The 16,485-nt window shown below is 40.6% G+C and overlaps 1 protein-coding gene across 1 annotated transcript in view; it reads right to left on the bottom strand.

Annotated features, from left to right (window-relative positions):
- CUNH6orf118 (chromosome unknown C6orf118 homolog) overlaps window positions 1-16,485 on the bottom strand; it is a 111,793-nt gene that overhangs the window by 11,965 nt on the left and 83,343 nt on the right. The window contains exons 8-9 of the mRNA XM_088472543.1: window positions 10,391-10,444; window positions 9,028-9,089 (exon numbers count right to left, since the gene is read on the bottom strand). Coding sequence (XP_088328669.1) covers window positions 9,028-9,089; window positions 10,391-10,444 — 116 coding nt within the window. The remainder of the gene's footprint in view (window positions 1-9,027; window positions 9,090-10,390; window positions 10,445-16,485) is intronic.

Here is a 16,485-nt window from a genome sequence, read left to right as displayed (position 1 = left end):
AAGAAATGACCACTAGATTCCTTGATAGGGGATATCAAAGGTCAACATTGCGTAAATGCCTAGAGAAGGCTAAAAGCATAATTTTAAATCCCTCAGGGAAAGTGACCTCTAATATAACTAAGGAGTCACGGATGATTTTCACTACTACTTTTGATGGTAATGCTAAACAAACCCAAAAATCCATTAAAAAGTTCTGGCCGATACTACAGAGTGATAAAACACTCCCTTTTCAACATATGCCGCCACCAATGATGGCATATCGAAGAGGTCCCAATCTAAAACAGATGCTATTAAGACCGACTTTATACCCGGGTAAAAAGAAGGAAGTATCTGAATTGCTGTTACTCAGACCAGGAAGCTACTCTTGTGGCAGCTGTATTTCTTGTACGTCTATGTTAGTGGGTCCTACTTTTCCACACCCACATCTAGGCACCAAAATAGCTATTAAATACAGATTACACTGTGCATTGGATCACCTCATTTATATACTTATATGCCCATGTGGACTCTATTACATAGGCCTTACAGCCCGTAGATTTAGGGATAGAATGGCAAACCATCATGCCTCTATCAGGTCAGCTTTACAGACTGGCAAAAGCGATAAGCCTGTGGCCAGGCATTTTGTTGAAAAAGCACATTCTGCTGCATCATTACGATGCAAACTGATAGATTGGATCCCCCCTGACAGTGGAAATTATAGATTATTAAGTTTAAAAAGGAGATAGAGTTTTTGGATTCACAAACTGGACACGGTTGTACCAAGAGGTTTAAATGAACATAATCATCTTGGGGTCTTTTTATAATAATTCTCCCCTTCCTCTTTAAAAGTGATTTTTTAAAAAGAGATTCTTTAAGATTGTCTTGAAAGAAGTCTGTCTAAAGAATGCATTATATTTATCCACTTTATATCATCCACACGATTATGGATACAGACAGTTTTCTATTAAATGAGTATTAGTAAGCTTTGGCTTTCTTTAACTACATATATAATGAGATGTATATGCTATTCTTTCTTTGTATATATGATTTCCTAGTTCCTATATGGTATCACTAATTAGTTTATGTGCTATGTTTTGAGTTTTTTAAGTTTGTACAGTCCTATATTGACTTTTGATATATTTATGTAATATGTAGCATTTATTATATATTACTGTTTATGTGTCTTATTTTGAGTAAATTTACATATTTGAATGGATAGATATTATTGCTAAGTACATTTAATACCATGTACATGAATTATATCATTATGTCATCAGTCTATTCGGCTCTTGTAATTATACACCCATAACCCCTATTTAGTTTAATGTGCCCATTCCGTTTACACTGATGTCTCCGCGCATTGCTAAGATACAGCATGCGTGTCATCTTGACACGCGGAAGTGATGTAGTCGATGACAATTTACTGTCCGGCGGCTTTTTCTAGCCGTGCGCGAGCGGTAATACATATACACATACATGGTGGGACACGTGTGTAACCACAGCGTGGTACAGCGGATGGTGGTTTATCTTTGTTGCTATATTTGGGTAAGTGCTCATACCTATGGTGCTGTGATTGCATGCATATACTGTTTAGCGTTACATTGGTTTATTATCATACCACATTTACAGGTATATATTCCCTTGAGTGAACCAGTCGGGTTACATTATGGTGAAGTTGCACCTAATTCTATTATGTCCCTGTTGAAATTCTATTGAGGTAATATTACATATGGTTATCTGTTTGTATATACACATCATGCATATTTACATATTAAGTGAGCACCTATATTGGTTTTGGCACCGGTGGTATTGACACTGTTATGTGGTGTTAGAATTAGCCATACATGTTTGCTATGTCTTGGGAGCATGTCTGGTTATACAGGAGCCGGATAGACAGGTTATTCTTGTTTCTTTTTCTTCACAGAATTGTGACATGTCAGTTGTTTTAATACAATCTATATGTCATTATGTTGAACTGAGGTCTTGAGAAAGGTCCAGATGTGTACCGAAACGTCGACCATTAATATGATTCCTTTCAGGTCCCAAGATGAATAAAACTTAATACGTTGTCAAAACAGAGAGTGCATCCTTCCTCCCAGGAACTCTACATGTATCTTTTGGACTATTATGTCCATGGAAGCACCCCGATGATGTTGATATGAGATTGAGAGTACAGGACTATCTACAATATATATATATATATATATATATATATATATATATCTCAATCCAACAAATTCCCGGCACTCAATGAATCACAATCCTCATATCTGACTAAGTTGCCTTCCCCAAGTGAATCAACACTCCATATAGTTACCCCAAATGGGCAGCACTCAATAGACTTCCAAAGGTAAGTACAATGCTTTATTCCAGGTTCAACTTTTCGGGGTTGCCCCCTTTATCAAGAACAGCAGATATAAAATACACAACACACAAGACAAACATATATACACACATATGGGATTACCAGGGTCGCCGAGAGGGGGGGTGCGGGTACAGATTACCCGGGCCCGGGCTTTCTGAGGGGCCCAGCGAGGGCTCGGGTCCGGCGCCGCCCCCCCTCACAGCAGCCCAGCACACAGCGTGTGCTGAGCTGCAGTTGGAGACTGCTCGTGGCTGCTGAGGAGCAGCCACAGCAGTCTTCTATGCCTGTGCGGGGGAACGATCACACTGATCGCGCCCCACCTGGCTTTGCGCCGGGCTTCGCGGCTCTGCAAATCTTTTTTTTTTTCCTATCGGCAAGGGGGCGTGGCCACGCCTCCCGCTATTAGGCCACACCCCCTATTACCAGGGCCCGCCACGACTCTTGGCGGGTCTGGGGATTACAACCCCTCTCACCTGGAGGACAGCAGCCGACCCGTTCATGGAGACGCAAGCTCGTGCTCCACTTCGCACCACTCATGACGTCATCATGCCGCGCCCCCAAGTGAGAGTGTATACGTTGCTGGGCAACAAATCCAGCAACATATCACCGCATTATTAAAAACGATAACAAACGTGCACAATGGGTGCAGTGTGGGCTGTCTAGTCATCAGCATATACATCAATATAGTCAGATAATGCCCATAACAAAATAATTTCTTTACCATTATATCTAATAACATACAAATAGAGCTAGACCATAGTCCCACTATTCCCTTATTTAAAAATATCTGTCACCAAGTAGAAAAACAGCATTATAATGAAAAAAAACATATTTTATACCAAACCAACATGCATAATCAAATTCAATCAATGTAACCACCCGATTATTATCAGGTCCTGAATAACCTCAAAATTATACGGTATATCTTATAACCTACAAAGTGTGTTCAAAGGAAACATTGGAGCCCCAATGTTTCGTTTAATCCTCTCGGGGCAATAGTATTTAAATCATGAATCCATTTGCTCTCTTTTTGCAGCAAAATGTTATTCCTATTCCCACCCTTAGTGAGGGGGAGGAAGTGATCTATAAGGATCATTCTTAGCGCTGCTACCCCTTGTTGCATTTGAGCCCAATGTTGGGCAACCGGTTGCTCACTAGTGCCATTCACTATGGCCTGTCGTATGGCAGTACGATGTAACGCCAATGCGTTCTTTAAATTGGCATTGAGTTTTCCCCACATACGACAGGCCACAGGAACACGTAATCATGTAAACAACATATGTGGTAGAGCATGTCAATGCACATTTAATCACATACCGTCTGCCCATATGCGGATGGCAAAAAGTATTGCTGACTAAAAGAGATCTACATGTCACGCATCCTAAACAGCAGTGACATCCTGTCTTGATACTCAAAAAATTAGTGGGTTTAATTTGTTTACCAAATCCACTAATATCCAGTTTAACAACCATGTCCTTGATATTTTTATTCTTTGTAAAAATTGGCAAAAGTTTACTATCCAATAAACCTGGAAAGTCTCTATCTGTATTAATAATCGGCCACCACTGTTTTGCCTGTTTAACCACCTGCGTGCTATTGTTATTAAACCGATTGACCCATGGTATTTGTTTCTTTTTATATTGGGTACCCTGATTAATTGTAGGATTTAACAACTTAGCTCTTTGAATCGATAGAACCTTTTCTTTGATCTTAGTTAATTCTTGTAACTGGTACCCCCGATTTGCAAATTTCATTATCATGTCATCGAAAGCTTGGATGGTTTGAACCTCATCTGAGGTAATCCGTCTCACCCTCAAAAATTGGGAGTACGGCAACCCCTTTCTTAAGGGATGTGGGTGAAAACTGTGATCCCTTAAAATAGTGTTGCGATCCGTATCTTTAATAAATAAAGATGTATCAAAAGTGTGGCCATTATAGTTGATGGCCACATCCAAAAAGTGAATGGTGTCATGACTGAGCTGGTATGTGAGTTTATGGGCATTATCTGACTATATTGATGTATATGCTGATGGCTAGACAGCCCACACAGCACCCATTGTGCACGTTTGTTATTGTTTTTAATAATGCGGTGATATGTTGCTGGATTTGTTGCCCAGCAACGTATACACTCTCACTTGGGGATGCGGCATGATGACGTCATGAGAGCTGCGACGTGGAGCATGAGTGTGCGTCTCCATGAACGGGTCGGCTGGCGTCCTCCAGGTGAGAGGGGTTGTAATCCCATATGTGTGTATATATGTTTGTCTTGTGTGTTGTGTATTTTATATCTGCTGTTCTTGACAAAGGGGGCAACCCTGAAATGTTGAACCTGGAATAAACGTTGTACTTCCCTTTGGAAGTCTATTGAGTGCCGCCCGTTTGGGGTAACTATATATATATATATATATATATATATATATATTTATATAATATATATATACTGTATATATATTTTTTTACTTAGTCACATCTTTGCAGAGTTTTAGGAAAAAGCAGCAACTGTGAAAACATAGAGCATCTGAACTTATGTACAATTATCAGTGGAGCTACACACCCCTTGCCATTGGAAACAAGTTATGCAAGTGTGTAACCCCTCTAGGTAGATGCACAAGTACAGTTTCTATTTCTGCAGCTACTGCACAGAGATTTTATAGACCGAAATTACATAGTATGCTCAGAATGTAATGTGTTAGAGCAACAAACCTTATCATTCAAATCTGAGCAAACAACAGAATATTCATTATCGTCTATCAGCAGTTACATGGTTTATTGCACTTTCCTTTTTAACAATCAATAGATACCAGGCTAAATATGTGACGGAGGGTGGTCGGCGAAACGTAGGCATGCCAGTGCTTTTCAACGCCGTTGCAGGGACGTGCATAAATTAGCCACTGCGATGGCGTGCGCAGCCTGAGTTCTCATAGTATGTGTGAAAGTTATCAATTTCTGATTAAGGTCAGGGCTTGTGCAAGTGTGCATGAGGCTGCGATGGTACTCGATTGTACTGATGTTTCTCAGTCTTGCTAAACATTACGGATGTGTGTAAAGTGGGCGTCCTTATGTAGTGCAGCATTGGCATTGTGAGCGCAATGGATTAGCATACTATTGCAGTTGAACTGTGTGCATAATCGCTATTGCATTCACAGTTGCGTTCCGTAATGAATCAGGCCCACTGTCCTTTAATTCTGCTCTTGTCCTTTAATTCTTCTCTTGTCATAGCTTAGTTTCATTAATTCATGCTCTTTTCTGCTTATAAATAATAGTTTCTTATCATTTGGTATATGAACCCCATAGAGGGGAAGATTCATGAACTGTAAAAAGTACATCTACTATTTATATAAAAGCTATTGTTTGCTCTGATGTGCTTTGCATGTCTATAATAACATCACATAAAAAAATGATGATGAATCACAATGTGCAGTTTTAGGTAGGGCCATGAGAATGTGATTAGCGACGACTCGCTATCAGGACCGCTCTCACCTTACTGCAGAAATGAGTGGGATGTGGAAGGATTGTTTATTCTCTCTGGATTGTGGGAGAGATCTCTAAAATGTGCGACATTCTGGGAGAGTAGGCAGGTATACTCAGTGCTCTGTAATACAATGTATTGTGTACAAGAAATGGCAAGGGCTACAACTGGGCCAAAAATGTTTAGTTGTAGATTCCTAAACAACTCTATACAAAACCACCAACTAAAAGATAGTATTTATGGATTACTAAAATGAAGGATTCCCATTTATTAAGCCATAAATTCAGAGAAAACTGTGGTTTTAGTAGGATTATGACAAGATTATCACTCTAAATAAGAAGGCTGTAACTAGGTGTTGGCCAGGATGGCACTCGTCAGGGGTGGTGGTCGAGGGGGGCACCACCTGGCTCAGGCTGCCAACCTCTAGGGGGCCCATCTACTACCCATACGACCCATTTGAAACCTTTTATAATTATTCATTACATTGAGCTACATTTGCTCTGTTCAGCAGTGTCTGCATTCTTGAAAATCAGAGGGAGACTATAGACCATCCTATGTCCAGTGCTGGGCTGCAGCCTCTTTATCTTAGTGGGCAGGTGTGGTGGTTGTACTCAGAAAGCACATTGCATTGTGGTCGGGCTCTGTCAATGATGATGGAAGTGACATTGGCACTGAAGATTTAGAAGTGAGGAGGCCACAGCGTGCTATCTGGGACTTTGCCACCACTAGAAATGAATAGTGGATACCAGGAGCTGGGTGATGTTTCCAGCACCCACCTGCTAATGCTATAGACAGTGGGGTGGGGGGGATGTTTGTCTTATAAATCTGCCTCTGCCAGTACACAGCATCATGTGCTGTGCTGCGTAAGAAAGGCAGCTGTCATGGTGGTGACAGGTAAGGGGTCTGGGAGGCGGCAAACTCGGGCCCCTACCCGGCCCCTCCAACAATCAAAATGTAAAACCAGCCCTAAACTGGTCAGCCCAGCACTGAAAATCCTCGGACAGTCAGGAACCCAAAATTAAAATGGGGTCCCCTTCCCTCATCCCAGGGCTCTTCCCCGCATCCCTGGTTGTGTTGGATGTGCGGGTAATTGTATAAAATATAGAAAATAATATTGTTCTTTACAGTGGGACTACAAGTCCCAGCAAGTCTGCCCCAGCATGCCGGCACTTGTGTATGCTTGGACATTCAAGGCCCACTGGCACATGTAGTCCCACTGTAAAGTAAGTATTTTAGAAAATGACAGGAAGCATTCTTTATTAAAATGAAAAAAAAAGCCATGCTCACCAACCCATGGATCGGATGCTCTTTTAGGTTGTATTAGCAAGATGCCGCACTCTGCCCGATTTTTAAAATGGCAAAATGTACCCTATCCTTATGGCGGTGCCCTGCTGAAACAGCCTGCCAGGTGCCATTCCCACCCGCGGGCCGCAGTGTCCCACAAGGGGGAAAAGTTGTGGTGCAGCACTCACTGCCGGTGAATAGATTCCGTGAATCTACTCACAGTGTAGTGAGAGCTTGGGGAGGGATGTAGTCAGAATCAGGGTGTACGGGATTCCGACGGTCTAAAACCGGTGCCGAAATCCCAACAGGTTGGTATCCTGGCACCAGTATCCCGACCGTCGGCATCCCGAAGGTAGTATGGGGTGTTAGGGGGAGATTAGCATTAGCTAGTGGAGTTAGGGTTAGGCATTAGGGGGAGGGTTAGGCACTGAGGAGGGAGGGTTACAGTGTGGGGAGGGAGAGGTTAGGTTTGGGCACTAGGGGGAGGTAGGTTTAGGCACAAGGGAGGGGGTGTTAGGTTTAGGTACTAGAAAGGGGGGGTTAGGTTTAGGCACCAAGGAGGGAGGGTTAGGGTAGGGGGTAGGGAAAATACTTACCAGCCATTCCTATGGGTGTCGGGATTCTGGCGGTCGGAATGCCGCTGTTGGTATTCTGAACAACGGCATTCCGACAAATGGGATTTCATACCTAACCCCTAGGGGGCAGCCCAGCATGTCCGTAAGTGCAGTGCACTTCCCCAAGAGTGATGAAAAGGAGGAGAGTCTTAGGGATATGCTCCCTTTTCTTGTGACCGCGCCCCCTTTGGCGTGTGCGCACTAGAGCCCATTTTACGGTCTGGCGCCCTGCATCGGCCCTAGAATGAACACTATAATTTACAAAATTACAGCGCCAGTCTTACCAGGGATGCAGACAATTGCCAACTCCATTTTATTTTGGAGGTCCCAACTTTCCAAGGATTTCCAGCCCTGGGCTGACCAGTTTTGGACTGGTTTTACATTATGTAAGGGGGACCCCACATTGTGTGCCTCATTGTTGTTTCTGGTTCAGCCTGGTGCTCAGACATCTAGTTATGCTGTTTGGGGAAGGGAGGACAGGCACATTTTTTTTCTTCAATATTAATCCTTTCTTTGCACTGTGACACAACAACGCCTGCACATACTGATCTGTGCAGTGCTTCAGACAAACCCACCACTCACAGGCAGGTCTATTTTATTTCTTCTATTCAGATGCAATTTTAGTGTGATTTGGTTTGTGTTTGACAACACAATTGTTAGTAATTCTGTTTTTTCTCTTTTTATTAAATTATACGATGTTTGATCTGATGGTATATTGCCATATAAAGTCATGTTTGACATGGAGTTTGCCTTTAGTACATCTCCGATTTGTGAAATCGTGAGGATATCACAGAAAAACACCAATTTATTGCAGTGCAGATAACATCTATTTTTGGGGTGTCATGCTATCATTTCTAACAGTGAACTTTTAGATAGTCTTGGATGCAGCTCTAATTTGCTTGTGCGAAATCATATTTTACAGCTTGTTTATGTAACTCTTTAGGTGATAAATACCCTAATATTAATATCACACTGCTCATTTTATCTCAATGCTATGAGGAAAAGGGGTCATCAGAAGGGAGATGGGAATTGTGCCACAACAATTAGGCTGATATATGCTGCTGACCGCTCTCCCTCTATGATCCTCCCAATCATTGATTTTACAATATAGTACGTAAAATACTAAAACCCAGTAGGGATGTTGGCTGCACTGCTAATAACCTTCCACATCCTTTGCCCCTGGATATATATTCCCCCAAATTAGTTTTACAGGTTTGCAGACTGCCCCAAAATGGTTATAATGCATCCAGTTCAGTCCAAGTATGATTCTAAAAATAGTTCAATGATATCCAGTATAAAAATCATTGTATACTCACTCTTGTTTATCTAATGTAAGCTTCTGTTTTATCAGCAGCCTTTTGATTTCAGTATCAAGGTCCTGGGAAATGAAAAACAAAATATCACTATATGTATTTGCATTTTTGTGTATGTATTACTTCTGTAATATGCTTTCATTTTACTTAATCTTACCTGCCCGTAAATGTTATTTTATTTATTGAAAAGTTGATGGATTTTAATATGTTGTAAAATGTATTGCATGATTTTGTGCTATGTGGTGTTTAGTGCTGTTATTGGATGCATTTATGTAAAAGCTGATGTGAGTCGTATTTTATAGACCTCTTTTTTGTGAGGACACAGCTCCTCAAGACACGCGAAGATTCCAGATAAAGAAGTTTTGCTGATCCTCGCAATCCTTCAGTAGAACTCTGATTATTTCAGTCAGTCCAGTGGAAGTCGTAAGCCCTTACTAGTCATGACATTCAGCTTACAAACACCCAGAGATACAATAAGGAATCATGTACAGTATTCCTTATATAAAGCCTAAATCAGCCTCCTCCTGATAAATAAATAAAAAATCACTTGAAACACAGGAGCTCATTCAGACCCGCTCGCTAAGATGCCAACGCTCACTGCTGCCGATGGTATGCAATGTGTATGCATTGTGCGCATGCGTACGCATCGCATTGCGCAAGCGCATACCTTAGCGAAGGTTTTCAATGCGTTCGCTCGCTGCGCATAGACAGCCCAGCAGAGTGAGTGACAGGTAAAGCCGTTTGTAGGTGGTAACAGGGGCTGGCCATTAAAAATGGGGGAGTGGAGGTGCAAACGCAGGCATGCCTGAGCATCTCAATGGCGATTTAGAGGTGTGCATAATTATAAGACAGCATCATAGTACATATCACCTGGCTTGTTTTTACACTGAAGTGCTCGTGACATTCACAAGTGGGCGTCTTAAGACAGGCTGGTGGGTGTCTGCATACACTATGTGATCGCTCTCTAAATAATACTGGGCATACTAATGCATTGCGATTGCACTGCCTATGCAATTTGCATACACATCGTGTGAGCGATCGCATCTAGCGAGTGGCTCTGAATTAGCACCACTGAGCCAAACCTAGTGTATTTTACCCAGAACAACAAATTTCCCTGGTCAATACTCATGGTGTTTAATTGGCAACTACTGGTATGTATATTTTTGTCTAACAGAGATACAAAAGCTATTTGTTTAAAAGTTAACATATAACTTTAAAATTATTACCACACAAAAAAAAATTAAACAGAAACAATTATACTTTCCACGATATAAGCATGTCTAGAAAAAGAACTTCGCCTTATTAAATGCATTATTGCTATTACTCAGTCTTATTCTTGACAGATTTTTTTCTAATCTTACATTACCTTATTTGCACTTTGAAGAAAAGCATTTGATGATTCAAGTTTCACAGTCTCTGTCTGCAAAAAAAATGAAATTAATTGCAGATTCAGTATATGTTATATCTCTTATTATATAAAAACAAATGTCCTGATATTCGGGGAGTATATTCCTTCATTCATGTAAGCACCCACTAAGCAGGGATTTTTTTAAATTCAACTTCTAAGGGAGTAAAAAGGTTTAAAATGTTTCCTCCCCTATGCAATGTCCTGACTGACTGACTCATCAACGCCCAGCCCAAACCCCTGAACCTAGCAACATGACATTTGGGGAGTATATTCCTTCCATGACCTAAGAACAATCTAAGCAGTCGTTTAAAGGGCATAAATGGAGCAGGTCTGTGGACTCAGTAGTGCAACTGGGTGAAGCGGTCCACTACCCTGTGGAGTACTTCAACACCCTCCACCATCCTTGCCTTCCAGCCCACAAGCTTCTCTTCAGAGTGGGGTTTCCAGTGATGTTGCTGTTGAACCTTAAGCCACCCAAACTCTGCAGTGGCACCAGGCTCCAAGTAAAGGCCCTCCACAGGAACGTCATAGTGGGTGTTCATGCCACGTATACCATCACAGTACACCCTTAAGGTTCAAGAGGCTGCAGTTCCCCCTCAAGGTCTGTCTTACAATAATAATAAGCAAGTCCCAGGGGCAGTCACTGAAGGTGGCAGGGACAGACTTGAGTGAGGACTGCTTCTTACATGGGCAGTTCTATGTGGCCTGCTCCAGAGTGAGCTCACCCAGCAGCCTGGTGATCCTAGCACTTGAGTAGAGAACCACCAATGTGGTTTACAAAGAAATTCTAATGTACAGAAAAAAAAGGTTTACACAAGTCTTATAATACCCACCTTCAATTCATTCATATAAAAAAAAGTTTAAAAAAACTCAATTTATTTAAATGGATACTACCACGATCCTTTACCAGAGAGGCATAAAATGAACTCTGCATATAAATTAAGTTAAAATGGGATGAAGTAAATTTAAATAGTACTGTATATCTAAGGTCTACCTGGGTGAAACCGGGCACATCAGCTAGTATATATATAAAAGCATATTGGCTGTACTCCATAAAGAGTTGTGTGTCCATTGTTACCATACCGTTTGCTTAATTATGGATAACCCTGTTTGAATATCTGAACATCTCTTTTGATTTTTTAAGTGATTACAGGAAATTCCTTCTTGAAAACCATTATTTTGTATTGCTGTTCTGAGAGGCATGGATGGGACCAGCATTGGGAGGGTGTGCTGGTTCATGTAGTGCTATTTGGAGGTTTCTGGGGTACCGTACCTCCTAGGTGAGTAGGCTCTCAATATATTTATGTATGCGCTGTTATCATGTGGCACAACAGTATGCAAGTATTGCTATTATTATGTAGTGTTAGAGGAGCCTTGACCTGGCCCGATGCTTAGCCATGTATTTGCAAAAATAAATCAACAAAGATCTTTGGATTTCTATTATCATGTAGTATTCAAGACTTTTTGCTGGTTTTACTGTAGTGCAGAGTAAACCCCTCCCTTTACAAGCACCTCTGAAAAACCATTAGGTTCATATGAGCAACCACTCTTTTGTATTGCTGTTCTTGAAAACAGTAAAAAAAAATTTTGTTATTATGTATACTTTTGCTCACCCTGAGTTTTTTCTTTTTTCAGTTTTGAGCTGTTATGGAAGCCAAAGAGGTCAATTCAATTCAGGGCGATGTATGCGATATGCCATCAGAATGGTGTGGGAACGCTTGTAACAGCATCACCCATAGGGGTGCGCAGTTTAATGAGCCTTATTTCTCTATTGTCTCTATTGTAATTCTGAGTCATATGAGCAGACATACATTGCTCAGAAGTGAGTAGGCCAAAGAATGTGCATTAAAATTGTTAACATGAGACAGTTCTACCAATTTTGCTTTGTCATCATGCTCAATATTAAAATGCAATGTCTCTCCTGTACTGAAGAAGTTGGTTGGAGCAATGGCTATTAAAGTATCAAGTCACTACAATAAAAATCTACCTATGCCTTTGTATAATCTTATTTTTCCCTCATGAAGCTTTTGGTATTGTGATATTCTAAACAACCCCTTAGTCATTGGGCAAAACTATAAACACTCAATGCCACCTCTAGGGTTTTTATATCCTTTGAGCTTTTTTGTAAATGGAGTGAAATGCTAACATAACTTGGTACACTTAATATAAATAAAATAAAATCAATGATAATTAAAAAATACACCATAAAATAACATTATACTGTACATGTATTTATTAGAGATGAGTGGTTGGATTTGAGAAATTTGCAGAACCTAATTTGGGGTTTCTGAGTAAACTTGAGTCTAGTCTCGGGTCTTCCCACCAAATTTGGTTCTCAAAATGAGGCAGACATCATTTACCAGGAAATGTTGGATTTTGAGTGGCCCTCACTCATGGTTTCAGGCACCATTATACACAGGGGAGTGCATGGAAAGAGTTGTGGCCTGTAGTTTTGCTTTAGCTGTCAACATTAAACTATTACAGAGAGTTGTAGGAGGTTGAATTTGGTGGAAAAATTAGGGACTTTTACCTTTGCCATACATTTTTATTAAAAGACTTGAGCATTTTTTTTAAACCAAGAAAAAAATATATATATTTCCTTGTATAGCTGACAAAGACCACACCCAGTAAGTACAGTCATATAGGTTGTCTCTCAAAAGCGCACAATCTTATCTTTAAATATCCAAATTGACTTTTAAAAAACTTGACAATTTTTTAAACCACAAAAATATTTTTTTCCACATTTATTATTTTGGGGATCACAATACTCAGTAAGTACGGTAATATATGCTGCCTCCCAAAAACAAAGGGGTCGATTCAGACACACACACTAAGCTGTGCTCTCTTGCTGCCAAAAGGGTCCAGGTATGCAAATTCCATGATCACTCTATCTGGTGTAAGGATGCCCTCTATGTCTTAAAGAGCAACGGCAGAGTGAACGCACGCCGGTATAAAGACGCCCACTTGTCTTTCTTAGCACATGTCATCTCCAGGAAGTGTATGATTAATCAGAATCATCGAGAGCCATCGGAGCAGCACGCAGCACTTGATATAGACCCTACCCCACCGCAAGCACTGCAATCACTACAGGCTGAAATACAACCAAATGACATTTACAATGATGCTTCAATGCTAATTATGCACACTCATAAAACTCAGTTTTGACGCCTCCCCCATTCACAAGCACCTTTCCCTGTTACCACCCACAAACGGCACATTCTGTCACACAAAGTAGCGTCCAGTCTGTGTATTATGGGGGTCATTCAGACCCGCTCATGAGCAGCAGTACGCTCACAAGCGGGCCGATGTTCCCCACTGCGCATGCACACGATGGAGGGAGCTCCGTCGTGTGCATGCGCGAGACCCGGGGAGCGACGGGCTCTCCATTGCTCCGGGCCTCGCACCAAAGGGGGCGTGCTGTCAATGTTGATTGACAGCATGCCTCCTTTGGTGGGCGTGCCGGGGGCGTGCCTGCCAGACGGAGGCATTCCCATGGGAACGCCTACCGTCTGAAGCCGGCCCCACTGACATCACTAGTGATGTCAGTGGGAGTGATTTTGGCTCTGATAGAGCCAAAATCACTCCAGGGCTTGTGGCAGGGAGACCCTACCGCAGGGTCTCCATCGCAACCATCTTTTTGGCCGCTCGCATATGCTGTCGGTGGTCACCCACAGCTATACGAGCGGCCAGGAGGCCGCTCCATTTTTATGGAGGAGGGCCCTCATTCAGAGCGAGCGCTCTGGTCAGAGTGTTCAGCTCTGAATCAGGCCCTATGAGAGCACGATTCCTGTATGCACATGCGTATTTTGCCGCATACACATGCGCAGATGGGCGACAGTCATCCATAGCATGTGTCAGCGGCTTAGCGTCTGGGTCTGAATCAGGCCCACAGTCTTCCTTTGAAATATCTAAATTGAATTAAAAGACTTAATATTTTTCTTAAAACTACACAAAAAAATGTTTTTTCCATTTATTATTTTGGAGTGCAACTGATGGGGGGTTGCTGCATCCAGTAACTACAGTAATATACACTGCCTCTCTAAAACACACAATCTTCCCTCAAAATATCTAAATTTAATTATAAAAGACTTGAGATTTAGTTTTAAACCACAAAAAAAGTAAACTTGTATTATTTTGGTGTGCAGCTGACAGGGCTGCAAAACCTAGTAAGTACAGTAATATATGCTTCCTCCCAAAAACACACAGTCTTCCCTTTAAATATCTAAATTGAATTAAAAGTTTTTTCTTTACACTACTTGTTTGGGGTGCAGCTCCCTCACACACAGCAAACTATTTTTGGTCAGCTAAGCTTGCAATCAAAGTACAGTCTTTGCCCCTAATGCACAATTGATACTGTGTACAGTGTAGATGATAGAGATACTCTTGTGAAAAACATTTGTAAGTGCAGCTCACTTCAACAAACAGGAGCAGGCTTTCATATTTATTAAATTAATAACCCATAAAACATACACATATAGCTATACCTTAGTCAATACTATATACTAACTTCCTATGAGTTCAACCTTTGGAATTATATCTGTATTATAGTATCAATGCCAACTTTTAAAGAGATACAATGTGATATACTCATAATCTAACTCTGTTACTGTATTATTGTACTTCTAACTGTTCACAGTAAAAAACATAGCAATTCATATATAATAAAAAAGCATTAATTTATACTTCTGGCTGTACACAACAATCAACACATCAATTCACATATATCTGAATAGCATAAAAAATGTGTGGATGGATAAAGGTGCCTTTAGTTTCGATTGAACTTATCAAAAAGAGTACCTTAATCTGAGAACACTATTATGAAAGATCTTAAAATATCCTAAATATTGCTTATCCAGCCCTTCAAAGTATTTATTTGAGCTTTAGAAAATAGGTCTTTTTAGCAGATTGAAACAGGGTTTTGATACACTGAAAAAAGGATTACACTTGTATTCACCAGCAGTCCTGGACGCTCCTTTGCGTTTCCTTTTTTTAATATATATATATATATATATATATATATATATATATATATAAAATGCAAAAAAGAGGGTCCGCACACACTTAAAGTCACAACTGTAGGGTGCCAGGTTATAGTATAAATAGAAATAAATCCTCCAATGTCACCAAAAGAAGGATAGAACCAGCACTCCAATGTAAATGCGAAAAAAATCTAAATTTTAATATGCCATAAGAAGCCATAAAGCAGCCACAATGAGCCAGAGTCAGGACATATTGCATCTCATATCATCAGACATGTGATCATGTTCACCGAACCATGAGTCTGGACATCATAAGATCATGCCATTCCCCGACAGCTGTTTCGGTTAGCACCATTTTCAAGAGGCAGCCTACCTGTTTCTACCTTGTTAATGTGTGAGTCAGAGTATGCTGCCCTTTGTTATATTTCTTCTGGGTGGAGGCTGCATATGATGTAAAAACAAGAAACTTTAATGAGCTTCACATCAGGTGTCTTTGGGTATGCTATCCGCATCATCTATGTGATAACTCAAGGTCTACATTGAATTCCTATACCTATATTAATGGACATTTCAGAGACATTGTCTTTTTGTTCTTATTCCACATGTTATATGGACACAACAACTAAATGAAGTCAAGAAGCACAAGAATAAAACTACAAACATCTATTACCCATAACTTTATGAAAAGGAACGTATTGTCTACATTTTCCTTGTATTCCTATTATATTTATAGCACCAAGTTTTATGTTAATCAGTCTCATTTTTATTTAGTATTCAAATCCATGACAGCAGATGAAACAAAGCAATGAAAAACCATTGGGAATGATGCATTGGTTGTACACACTATGCAATGTGTACGATATATAATTGTGATCTGTGTCGGAATGATATATCATACAATACATCTTATAGTGTGTACCCAGCTTAAAACAAGGCACACAAAATCTAAATAATGCTTAACAATCTTTAATAGAAAAACTTACCTCTAACTATGAAGGGAAAAGCTACCCCCCAAAATATTAAATTGGCAACATGTCATACAGTACACGCTAAGGCAAGGAAAGGCTCAGACCA

The sequence above is a fragment of the Taudactylus pleione genome, unplaced genomic scaffold, assembly GCF_031769625.1.
Source record: "Taudactylus pleione unplaced genomic scaffold, aTauple2 ptg000125l, whole genome shotgun sequence".
Lineage (NCBI taxonomy): Eukaryota > Metazoa > Chordata > Amphibia > Anura > Myobatrachidae > Taudactylus > Taudactylus pleione.
The sequence above is the reverse complement of the archived record's forward strand: the minus strand, read 5'-3'. Positions and strand labels throughout refer to the sequence as shown.